The 12,959-nt window shown below is 47.7% G+C and overlaps 1 protein-coding gene across 7 annotated transcripts in view; it reads right to left on the bottom strand.

The window, feature by feature from the left end:
* ELF2 (E74 like ETS transcription factor 2) overlaps window positions 1-12,959 on the bottom strand; it is a 35,395-nt gene that overhangs the window by 9,945 nt on the left and 12,491 nt on the right. For 3 of the 7 annotated variants that reach the window (XM_040554836.1, XM_040554835.1, XM_040554839.1), the window contains one exon: window positions 739-852. In XM_040554836.1, the coding sequence (XP_040410770.1) occupies window positions 739-852 (114 nt within the window). Of the gene's footprint in view, window positions 1-738; window positions 853-5,295; window positions 5,632-6,172; window positions 6,441-12,554; window positions 12,656-12,959 lie in introns of those variants that run through there. The other 4 variants (XM_040554841.1, XM_040554840.1, XM_040554837.1 and 1 more) reach the window with 3 other exon arrangements.

The following is a 12,959-nucleotide window of genomic DNA, read 5'->3' as shown; positions in this document are numbered from 1 at the left end:
AAATTAAGGACTGGACCGGACTGCATGTCAATCTCCATTTCCTATTCTGTAGCTTTGGGGTTTCAGTTTGACCATTATTTCATCCAACATATATTAAATAACTTCAGAAGGAACATCAAGCGAAAGGAATCATCAAAATTAACTTTTGTTTTTTTAAACTGATAATGTTTTGAAACATACTTTATTCAGATAGTCTTTCTAAAACAGAGGAACAGATGAAAATTATTTCCACTTAAAGTAACTCTATTTTGGCAATGTAAAATACCGTGTTCACAGAATCACAGAATGGCTGAGGTTGCAAGGGACCTCTGAGGTCGCCTGGTCCAACCCCCTGCTCACGCAGGGACACCCAGAGCCAAGTGCCCAAGCAGCTTTAAAGATCCCCAAGGAGGGAGGCTCCACAACCTCTCTGGGCAGCCTATGCCAGTACTCTGTCACCCACACAACAGAGAAGTGTTTCCTGATAGTCAGATGGAAAAATTTGTTTTAAATGTGTCACTATTCAAGTATCTGTACCCAACAACCTCTCTCAGGTAAATGATACCACCTGGAAGTATGCTTGTTACAGGATGAAGAAATCGTGGAAAAACTCGAAATAAATCATTAGTATGGAAATGAGCAAGAAAATGTTTTAAGCAGTATACAAGTCTCTACAGAAGCAGGTTTCCCAATTTGGTTGTTTTACTAGCAGGTGGGAAAAATAAACCCCTCCCTGGGCAGGACCTGTGGCTGACATACCAGGACTCCTGGCATCTCTCAGGCAGGTAGGAGACTCCATATGAAGCAAGGCCTCTGCGGCTTCAATTGTCTTATCTGTGCAGTGTACATTGCTTCCATGAACTGATGCTTCCACTGTAAAAAGGAAAAAAAAAAAGTGTAATGAGACCAGATTACTCACAGAAGTCTACAGGTATCACTGTACAACAGCACTACTCAATCTTAAACACGCAGACCCCCAAATTCCCAAATCGCCAGGTGTCTTTGCACCTTTCTACCTTCCTGCCAACAGAAATGTTCAGGGAAGACACGAGACAAGCAACCAACAAGAACCAACACTGGCACTTCTTGGATCGGATTTCTGGTTCACAGCCAATTCCCCGTTTTTATCAGGAGTTCAGGAGCTTGCAGAAGCAAACTTCGGGGATTTACCTTTTACCTCCAACTTAACCAGAATAAACCAGATTGTAATGAAGATGGTTGTAAACTGACACAGCAGAGGAAGAAAAGAATCCTATCCCAACTACTATCCCATTAAAATATAACGGTCACCTCTCTCCAGATTTTCAGTCTAAAAAACATACATATAAATACACAGTGAGCTTGCAAAACAGTTATATCCAGTTTTGTGTCCTGACGTTAAGAATATCTGTGAGTTGGGTTTAGCAGGGTTAAAAAAGAAAAAACACAAAGTGTTCAAACACTATGAGGGTGGTTTTTTAAGCAACAGGGGAAAAGGGTAAAAGTCTCTTTTTTCAAGTTCTGAAAGTTTATGAAAGCTAAGTAATCAATCAAAGCTAATTCAAAGTAACTTGAAGAGAGCGCACTTAAACTCCGATGCGGAGCAGACTGCTGGAGCTGGGCACGAAGAAAACGAACAGGCTTCGCAGGGGGGCTCCGATCCCCGTCGGGCCGGCCCCTCACCTCGGGGCGGTGTGGGGAAGAAGGACCCCGAAGGCACCACCTGGCACGGGGCACTGCAGCCCAAGGTACGCGTCCCGCTGCCGCCGCGTTACCAAGCCTTGTAAGGCAATCTGCCTGCTGCTGCCGCCGGGCTGCTCTATCTTTAGCCCGAGCAGGGTCACCTATCTCCGGCCTCGGAGAGGGAAAGGGGATTCGGCACTGGCTCTCCGCGACAGCTCCAGGGCACCTATCCTGTTACCGAAAGCGTCCGAGAAACAACTGGCGTCTGTTCAGGGGAAGCAGGGCCACGCTCCTGGCATCGCTTCTGCCTTAGGAAAGCGCTAGGGACACACACAGATTTGCGCAGGCACACGTGGGGAAAAGACCCAGCATGTTCCACTTTAAAAGCAAGGACTGAAAAGCTGGAAAACCCACCAGCCAGCAGAGCAAAAACATAACAGGACCAAAACCTGGAAGAGACACACATGCAGAATCCCAGGTGAAGGAAACCTCTGAACCACCCCAGCCGCCCACCGAGGCTTCTGCCACAGCCCTGTCCCCGAAGCTATTTAGGGGGCTTTATCTTTTGGAACAGCAGGCGCCTGATAAGGCTGAGTTCCAACAACAAAAGCCTACCCTGAGGGCATGGGAAACCCTGCCAACAGAAAGGGCCCTTATTACCCACACTGATCCACGGGCAGGGCAGTGCTGCTCCTGAGCCCTTCCCCTGCAGGCCCTGGGTGCTCTCAGTGTCTCTCTCCCGGGAATACAGCTGAGGGGTGTCCCAGGCCAGGCGCTGAGCACCTGCAGGAAGCCCTCAGCCTGCGGTTTTCTTTCTGAGGCTGCCTGGTCTCACACAAATGGGTGACTTGGTTTCCCCTCATCTGCCGGACAAAACTTTGCCCTGGCCTTCAGAACCCAGCGGTTACACCTGTATCAATTCCACACCAAAATCAGGAATTCCCAGTCAGCGTTTAGCCTATTATTAATCTACAGCATGGAAAAAACGATTTAAAGCAGGTCGACAAAGCTTTTCCACCGCCCTCTCCCCCCCAGCAAGAATTTCCTTTTCCGTTCCTGCTGGTTACCGCGCGGGCAAGGGGCAGCTCGCTTCTGTGCACACACCGGGCGCTGAACCCACAGGGCTTCCTTCACGCAGCTGACGCATCTCGGCAGCAAGGCAGAGTGCTGAATCAGCTCACCCAGCTCATCCATTCCTAACTGCTTATAAGCATACCACGTTCTTCTGCTTTTACCCGAAGTCGCGAGGTATTTCCTACAGGTAACGCCTGTAAGCTGCACCACGAGTAAGAGGTGCTTGGCACAGAGCAGGAACAAGGCGATAAAGGTAGCTTTAATTCTTCTTTGTACTTTTCCAATATTATCCCCACTTGATCAGGGGCTAGACCATGAGGAAAGGAGATGCAAGCCCCCCAGCGTTAGGGACCAAGGCTGCAATTGCATAGCAAGAAAGCCAGGGAGCAAAGGAGCCACCCCACCTTTGCCCTCAGTAGCCATCCCATTTCCAATAAGAAGAGCACTACCTGACCGTCAAAAGCCTCTGACATTGGAAATCACAAACTTCACAGATGTTTTCTCAACATAAGTTACTCGGGTCTACATGGAAATTGCCATCTAAAAAATATCAAGCAAAAAATAGCAACGCTTCTGCCCTGTGGCTGGAACAGAACACATGCTGGCTGTCCGTCATGGCAGTTAAACTAAACTAACGTGGCCAAAAGACATCTGTGAAAACACCCAATAAAATAAGCACTATCATCACGTTTGAAGTCTTCTGAGCTTGCTAGCTTCTCCTTTAGCCAGCCCACGGTTTTGGGCTCAGAAGCATTTGTCTACCCAAGGAGTTTTATGATAGTTTTTAGGCGTGATGAGGCAATGTTACTGCACCAACACTCTTGGAAAAGCAACGTGTCATATCTCAATGCAAGTCACATCTCAATGCGAGTTTTAAATAAAGTACCTTTCTGCCACTCTAGAAAGCGTCTAATTAATAGATGGGAGCAAGTCCAAGCACTCCGTCAGGAGGTAAAAAAAAAAAAATAGAGCTAGAAAAGATGAACCAAAGGTGAAGTGAGGGAACAGGTCCACAGAGAGGGGATGGGACAAGCAAAAGCCAGGAGGCTGTTCCTGAAGATGACCAGATAAAGCACGCTCAACTAAACGACACGTGTCACAAGGCTTGGTAGTACTTCTCATGAGAAGGACGGGGGAGAAAAGCAACCCAGAGAAGCAGGGTTCCTCAGTAAAAAGCCAACTTTGATCAAAAGGCACCACCACGGAAAACCACTGGCTGTTATTTACCGTGCGGTACCTTTCAAGCTCCCGTAGCTTGTGCTAAGACAAGCACTGCTCCACAGCAACCCTCGTCTGCTCTCAGTGCCTCCAAGGCTGTGGCACAGGAGCACAGTAACGTCAAGGCAGGAGGTTTTCCAACCAAAGAATAACGCGCGTGACCACGTTTTTGAAAAAGGTCTGAGTCACCAATTTCCTATTTCATTTGTAACATGATATGATGCCGCTGGGCAGGCATAAAGGACTCCCAGAACTAAAATAAACTGTACGGCTTGAACAAATCACTTAATATTTAGCTCTATTACTTTACACACTCATTTCAGGAAGAGCACTGCTTGCCCAAATCAAGCAAAGCAGTTCACTCGGCAGGAAGTACCTTTTCCAAACTTTGCTAACCAAGTACCAGACGAACTGATGCTTGCTGATCTTCAGAGCTAGCAGGGCCACGTTCATTTTCCATTCCTTTAAACCACATCTCATCTCTCTACTTCTATGAAGCAGTCTGATGCTGCAGCACTTATTAAAGTAGTCTGTTACAAAAAGTTTTCTGGTCTGTTTTCAGAAGAAAAACAAGAATCTTTATATACAAATCTGTGTGTCTACTGGAGAAGAAGTACTTGTGCTTTTTAAAAAGTGAAGTTAACAGGGCTAGTTGACGTCTATCTCCGGTTGTTGAGCTAATGTCTTCCAGCTCCACTTCCATCCCTCTAAGCAAATAGCGTGCACTGTAGATTATTCAAGGCTCTCAACAGCTGTTACAAAATACCAAACTTGGTAATTAAGTCTGACAAGGCTGTCCTTTAACTTTACACAACAAAATACTGCCAACACTTCAGTTTAGTAACAATATTCCCAGTTTTAACAGAAAAAAAAGTAACAAAATGAATTAAAGCAAGCGATAAAAAAATAATGGGCTGAAATTTTCAAAATGGTACTTTGTGAAATTGCGGTACAGCTCCCCTCTCTTTATCCGAGGAGCTACCGATGCCTGCGTTTACAAGGTCAACATTTGACTCTAGCTCTGATTTACAAAGGCTTATCCATTAATGCTATCAGGCACTGGCACGGTGCTGCAATGAAGAATTCACAATTCCGAGCATGGAGCTCAGTCAAGAGTAACTACAGGTATGCTAACAGACTCCAGTGAAGCTGACCGGCCTTCACGTGCTCATTTTATCTCAGTGTTAAAATGACGACAGCAAGCAGCAGTGTACAGTAGTAACTGTGTTTAACTTGTATTTTAATACAAAAATAAAATTGAATTAAAAAAAGAGTTGCCTGTACCGCTGATCTTTCCGTGTCCAACACTTGATTGGAAAAGAGGGCACTTTTAGCCCCCTGCTTCTTTTATGTCAGGCATACCTTTGGAAACCGGAGAGCAATTCCTTGCTTTTGTGAGCACTTTGAATCCCCTCAGTCCGCCTCTGTTAGTTCGGAAGACTGTCGGCTGCGCGGAGTTCCGGCGCAGTGAACAGCGCACCGCGCAGCGGCGAGGAACGAAGCGAGCAGCGGGCTCGAAGCACCTGGGTTTCCCAGCGCGTTGCCAGCCCAGCGCTGGGAGAACCGCTACCCGCGAGCCCAGGCTGCTCCCTCGGGGCCGGTAAGGGCCGGGCACTGACGGGGCCGGCCCAGCTCCCGGCGGGAGCGCGGTGCGGCCGCAGGCAGTGCCCACGTGCGGGCGGCGCGGAGCGGAGCGGCGCGGCGCCACTTCCGTGTTTACACGGCGCTGCCCCCGGCCCCGCGCGCGCGCCCCGCCAGCGCCCCGGGCGGCCGCCGCTCCGCCGCCCGCCGCGCTCCCATTGGCTGCCGCCGCGCCCCGCCCCGCCCCGCCGCCCCGCCACCGCCCCCCATTGGGCGCCGCGCGGCCGACACTCCCCCCTCGCCCCCCCCCCCCCCCAATACCGGGGGCCCGGCGGAGCGCGGCGCTTCCGTTGCGCGGCGGGGGGGGGGGGGGGGGGCACGGCCCCACGTGGGGGGGGGGGGGGGGCGGCGGCGGGACCGCCCTGCCGCCGAGTTCAAAACCGGGCGGGGGGGGGGGGGGGGGGGGGGCGGCAGGCAGCGTGGCGGCGGCGGGAGGACGGGCGGGCGCCCCGCGCACTTCCTGGTTGCGGCCCCGGCCCCGCCGCCGCCGCCGCCGCCCGTGTGCAGGTGCCGCCCGCTCGCCCGCCGCCGCCGCCCCGTCCTCCCCCCCGCGCCCCGTCCCGCCCCGCCCCGCCTGCCCTGCCCACCCTGCCCTTACCGGCGCGGATGAGGAGGTCGAGCTGGTTGGTGGGCCCCTCGTGCAGGGACGCCGCCATGTTTACGCTGCCCCAGCGCCTTCACGTTGCCCGCCGGGCGCGCGCGGGGCCGGCGGAAGAGGAGGAGGGGGGGGGGGGGGGAGCGGCGGCGGCCGTGCGCGCTCCCGCGGCGGTGCGCGCCCCCGCGGCGGGGCCGAGCAGTGCCGTGCCGTGCCGTGCCGTGCCGGGCAGGGCGGGCGGCGCGGGCACCGCCACGGCGCGGCGGCGGGAGCGCTTCCTGCGGGGCGGCGCGGCCAGAGCCGATCCTTCCGCCGCCGGCCCCAGACAGGAAGTGCCGCGCCGGCACCCGCCGCCGCCGCCGCGCCGGGGGGGGAGCCCGAGACCGAGCCGCGCCGCCGCCTCGCGGAGCCACGGAGGGAGGCGGCCGCCCCCCGGCACAGCCCCCCCGGCCGTTAGGGCGCGGCCCCCGGCCCCCCGGGTTACGCCGGGGGAGGCGGCGAGGAGGCTGAAGGCACGGAGATCAGCCTGCGGTTCCAGCCTTCCCGTCAGGCAGAAGGGCCGAGCCGACGGCTTGCTGCGCAAGCGGTTCAAACTTCCCCACGTAAAGCTAACGGGCGCCGGGTGCGCCCCTGTGATACGGAGAAATCTCTCCCCCTCGCGATTTTGTCCTTGGGCCTACGTTAGGTGGAGAAAGCGGCAGCGCCTGCCCCGCACAGGTAGCACAGAGCAGTAGTTGGGGCAAGTCACCTGCAACCGCCAAACTCGGTGCCTCAGGCTCCGGCAGATCACGCTCCTACTGCAAGGCTCAAAGCTTTTTAGGAATGCCATTTAATGGCCTCCTTCGCACACCGAAATAACATTCAGGCTTTTAAGACTTCACACTTCGTTCCCCGCAGCCAGGAACAGGTATCTGCCCGCTATCTCACTAACAGGCAAAACCCGCACGCGAGGTGGCTCCTTTCCCCCTTCGAGCCCCAGCGTCTATCTGAGGGCAGGCCCGTGCTCGAGCCCTGCCAGCCGCGCTCCCTCCAGCCCGACGCATGGACAAAAAAGGCACTCTGGGGCCAGCTGTGACGGCCAGAAGCTCCCGCAGATACAGCTCTGCCAACGGCGGAGCGCTCCTGTCGGCTGCTGTTACGCAGAGAGGTGGAACGGCAGCGTTACGAGAACTCTTCCTGTCAGCATTTTTCCACTAGGGGACTCTGCTGTATTCTCCGGCAGAAGTTTTTCCAGTGGGGACGAGCCCAAGGACAAGTAAAGGCATTCTGCATGGGCACACGCTTAAATGCGCAATAAAACTTCATAGCCCTTCATTAAAAATTCCTCGAGTTGAAGTGGAAACCTCCTGCAGTACACTCTAGTGGAAACACCGCTGCTAACTCAGCTTACATACCGAGGATCGAAATAACTATGTACTTATGTCACTGTCCTGGGCACCTACTGGCGTTAAAAATCACAATTTACCCAACACTTCTCTTCATCAAGCAGCTAGGTCCGCAGCACTAAAAATACCCTTTAAAATAGTTTGGCAGCTTAGGTATGGATCCAAAGGGTGCACTGAGCCACCAAACACCTTGGAAGATCCAGGCCTGTGACAACAGCAGCTCACACCCTTATACCCTCCAGAAGATGCATTCATAGCTTGCTGCCTTACTGTTTGGCATGTAATTCAGCGAGGACATTTTGCTGGTTGCGACTTCCAGCCGCAAACTAAAGTGCCTGGCAGGTATCCCAGTTGCTCCCTCTACCCCCTACAAGTAGAATGAGGTTTTGCCTAAGGTACATAAACTTTTTGAATAAACGCTTCCAAGGAATCCACGCATGTAATTTTTGACAGACACCATGCATATGAAAAGAATTATAATAATAATTAGAAAAAGAGTAAAGTATCAAGCTTTTGGCTTAATACCAGTTTTCCAAGCAGCATTTATTTACCCCTGCGAGCAGGCTTAGCATGGTGTTTGCCAATTCACGTGGAATGGACGAGAACAGCTGCACACATCATTCTAGTTCTTCACTGTCTGATCCCATAGGGAGATGGATGCCCAAGGGATTCCTATCAGCTGAAAAAATACAGGCCTACACACTTTCGAGACTGTAGACCACTACAATAAATCTACAAAACGATCATTTTGACCTGAACTTATTTATATACAAGTAATGACAAAGTAAAGCATTCAAGCATAACACTGACTTCAAGGAAGAATGTGATTTTCCTTGAAAGTTCTGCCGCTCCTCAGGTTTAAACTGTATGGTTTACAGTATTTTATGTTAAACACCAATTGATTTGTCATGCTAATAAAATCTTACCAGTTCAGGGAAAAAACACAGTCAATAGGGAAAAAAGTAAATGTGCACTTATTTTTTTAATCTCTCTTTTAAAGCCTTCTTTCTAGGCAGAAGGCTAATGAAGAGGGCTACAAAGGCTACTCTGGAGGAGTGGTGGGAGGCCCAAAGAGGCAGGAAATATTTACCACAGTGTAATACGACTACATGAAATTGCAGATTAATTTATGTTCCTCTGTTGTAAAGTAGAAAAAAAGTTATAGAAACAGCATTGTTCTTTGTCAGGCAGGAATATATTCATTATCTTATCTTTTTATTATTATTGGCTTTTAGTGTTAGAATACACAGAGATCAAGTTTTATTGTAATTTGTTTACCACAAGCTCAAGCTGGCAAGACAGCTGGGCCTCCTTCAGGTATGTAGGCCTCTACATGCTCGTCACGTGCTAGACCTACCAACTGCCAGAAAAGAAAAAAAATCAACATGTTCTATTATTCAGGAAAGCCACCGTTTAAAATAATGCAAATTACACACATGAATGTAGTAAGTCATTAGTAATTTCATGATGATAACGAGCAAGCGCATTTGCAGCAAACACAACTCCATCCCTGTTCACTTCAGAGTCTTTGGCAGATAGGTAACTTGGGCAACAGGAATACTATCCGAGTGAATTATATCCCCTGACATGTAGGGATGCAGGAGTAAAATACCTGTCAACTCAAAGGGATACGGACAACTCTGCTCACATGAAAAGAAGTAAGTTTCACTTTGGCTTTGCAAAACACACTAGTTAAACTTCATACGGATTATTCTGAAAAAGTGAAAGACAATCCAAGAGAATAAAATGAATGAGACTAATTGCATGCAAGACAGCTGATACAAAAATTCAAAATATGAAAAAGGGGAAAGTTTCAGCAGATTTGCAGAAGTGGGTGGGAGTGGAATCGTCTATCTAGCACTTCCCTGAAGAGTCACATTCAGCAACTATAGAGGAATTACAAGTCTCCTCTCCCCCAGTTTCCTATGCAAAATTTCCCTTTCCGCCACAGTTCTGACAAACATATGGAAGACATCTCTGGCCAAGGAGTCTAGCTTCCCTTGGGAAGCTATTTCACAAGTGCTGTAACTTCACATACTAAAATTACAACCTTCTAATGACACCTTTTTCCTTCACTGCCCATCACTGATGGCAAACGCTGAACCAGAAAGAAAAATGTTTATTTAACTATTTTTAGCCACAGAAGATTCCGGTTGTATTCTAGCATGATAATTCTATGCTCGGAAAAGGCACTTATCATAAAGCAGTTATTAATCCTTAGAGAGGTAATTGGTTTGACTTCATTTGATTAAACAGCCAAGGGTAGACAGCGATCTGTCACTGGGTGATATTTGCAGTCTACATGAATGCTTACAAGCAAAACCATGAGAAGTTGAAAGAATAACACAGGAACAATACCCAAATGCCAACCAAACTAAAATGCTTCAGGTAACTTAACAATTCCAGGAGTGTCTTGTCCTGAGTGCAGAAGGGCCTTCAATTTCCAAACAGTTACAGAAAAGTCAGATTTGTCCAGAATCCTGAAGAAATTCACCTCTAGCAACTACAGAAGTAGTAGCCTGCTGTTGAGGACAGCAACTATCCAACTGTTGATACCAACTACCGCACTGCAACGGTAACGACACACAGAAACACTCTTCACAGATTGCAGAAACACCAAAGGCCACGCGCCTGTATCAGCACATCAGCATCACCATCCACTGTGGATTTTACAGCAGAAAACTGCAGAAGTAACAGCAAACTAACCACAGAGTGCCCCTGGAAGAACCAGGGAAATACTGAGAAGGGAGGCTGCGACTGTGCTTGCGTTATTTCCTTGACTACACCACGTGAAGTCCAGTAACAACAAAGCCACGAGTCCGTCACGGCCTACACCTCCGGGTAGACCCAGACTCCAGGTATCACTATCCATAAGGCAGTCAGTGATCCCACGAAGTGAAGAAAACGTATGCTCAGGGTTGGGTACTACAGGCAAACAGAAAGGAGTTGTTCAAAATAACAAGGGTCTAAATTCCAGCATGATCACTTGTGAATGCAGAACAAGAAAGACTTGTCTGTCTCAAAAAATACTGAAGTATGAAATTCCTTGCCTTATAATGAAATTCTTTAACTTGAGGGCAGTCTAGCAGTATCACAAATCAGGCGTTTCCACAGCACATTACCTGAGTTTACAAAATTGACAGTATTTGAGATTGGTAACAGAATGGCATGTGAGCTAAGCCACCGTTAAACAACAACTCTGTTCAAGACCTAGCATTTACAATTCCTAAGACTTCTTCTCTGGTAATAACAAACGTCTACTCTGTAAATCCACAGAATCTTTGAGCAGAACCTTCAGCCCCTGTAAATACACATGGCTTTACTGAGATCCTAGAATTTATTAACTACCTTCTCCCTTTTAATATGCAGGTCACCTTTAAAAATTATTACTTTCAAGTTTGTCATCATATTTTTGATCAATAAAGACCACTAACTTGTGCACTCATACCAAGATGGTTTTGGCATGTCGGTGCATTCTAAATGCAAGATACGAACTACAGAATGGTTCAACTTAGGCCAGTATAATGACTCTTCGTAGTAACGTCTGACAATTTCTTACTCCCAGCTGGAACTGGAGTTGGGAGTTTAGAGGGGACTGCAAATCTGTACATCTAAGGTCTAATTCAGTGCCCCGTTCTAGGAAGCCATTCAGTTAGCCTCAACCACAAAAAAATATATGTAATTATGCTTGAAAAGTGTACGTTAAATAAGTTTTTATAACCAAATACTTAGTCTCACAGTGTTCTTTCAGCACAAATGGAGCACCTAAAAGCAGCAAGGTAGAAACCCAAAACGTACAAAGAACTGTTTACAACAACCAGTCTGTTACTGTTACATAAAAATATTATCATCCATAGTGCAGCTGCACCAGCTCTTTCCATTAAGTTCTCAGAAAAGGAATCACCAAAGAGTACACAAAATTCAAGTTGCAGTTAAATTTGGTTTCTGAATTAAGAATGTCACTGAGAACAGATGTACATGGCCCACAGCGTAAGTGCTCCAAGTAGCACATGCAACTGAAGGGGCATCATATTGTTTCACGGTCATCAGCATTTACCTAGCAAAAATGCAATGGATTTCACGGCAGGGAGAACTCACGCCAGCGTAGTAGCAACATGGTGTAAAAATGGTGTAAAATTAACTCACATTCTTAGTCCACAAATGTGTTTGAGACATCAAATTTTTGGCCAAGAGCAAGTACTCCATCTTCACTCAAAGCTTTATCTTTTTTTTCCTTTTATCTAGCATATGGGCTTCATCTTAGCTCTTTGATGAAGATGGTGCCAGCTTAAGCTGAGAGTTTAATCAAGTTCACAGATCATCCAAACTCTGGTTTCTAGTCAGCACAGGCAAACTGTTCTCTGCTTTTAAGAATTCTTATCAAGTTGTCAGAGTAAGGAAACAAAGTTCAATCAATAGGATATGTCAGCACTGCTGAAACGTATGCTGGATGTTAACTCATCTTTTCTGACAGGCAGTTGGATCAAGTAATGTACGGACAAAATGAAGGATACATTGCTTTGTTTATCACCTACATATACGTGCCAAAATCAAACGTAAGATTTTAACCAGCTCTAACGTCGAGTTCTAAGTATATGACATTTAACAACCAACACAAACTTATCTTAGATAAACTTAAGAGTTCACAGGCCCACACTCACATAAAAGAAGTCAGAAGAAAACGATTTTAATAATAATGAGAATAGACATACAGCAGCAGAAACCAGAACAGGTAACAACTAGAGACTTTACGCAGATACACAAAACTAGTTCCCATGCTGATAACAGCGTAATAACCTGAAATTTCCCCTGTAAAAGAAGATTTGCCTTAAAAAATATACATTTCATTAATGCATTTGTTTAAATCAGGGGAGAAGTTAAGCCTAAATTCACTGTTTATTCGTCTCCTCCCTCCTTAAGAATGACTACCAATTTACACGATAGCTGCAACTGAAGTTCCTGGTGGAAAAAAAAAATTAAGAGATTATAGACAAACATACCATCATTGTTGTCTTTGTGGCCCAATATTTTTCCATCAGATGGTAATCCTGGAGGGGCTCATTTTCAGACCCCCATATTTTCCTGCAGATCTTCTACCCCCCTGTGGCAATAATATTTTTAGAATTAAAACAGAATTTCAGCTTATACCACAGGAGGAATTCTGATGGAACATCAAATTCAAAAATGCGGGGACACTTAACAAGTCGAATGATATCTCAACTTCTCAAAAGCAGTTTTGTTTCCTCCTCTTTGATCTTAAGGTTGTGAGAAAAAAAAATCCCAAGCCTATACTTGTCCCTTTGATGATTAACAAAAAGCTAGGGGAAAAACACTATTGATACAAGAAATTAAAGTCACTGAACCAATTAAACCACGGTATATATTGGCAACATGATGTTGGTGTA

The sequence above is a fragment of the Cygnus olor genome, chromosome 4, assembly GCF_009769625.2.
Source record: "Cygnus olor isolate bCygOlo1 chromosome 4, bCygOlo1.pri.v2, whole genome shotgun sequence".
Taxonomy (NCBI): Eukaryota; Metazoa; Chordata; class Aves; order Anseriformes; family Anatidae; genus Cygnus; species Cygnus olor.
This window is presented reverse-complemented; position numbering and strand designations above follow the sequence as displayed.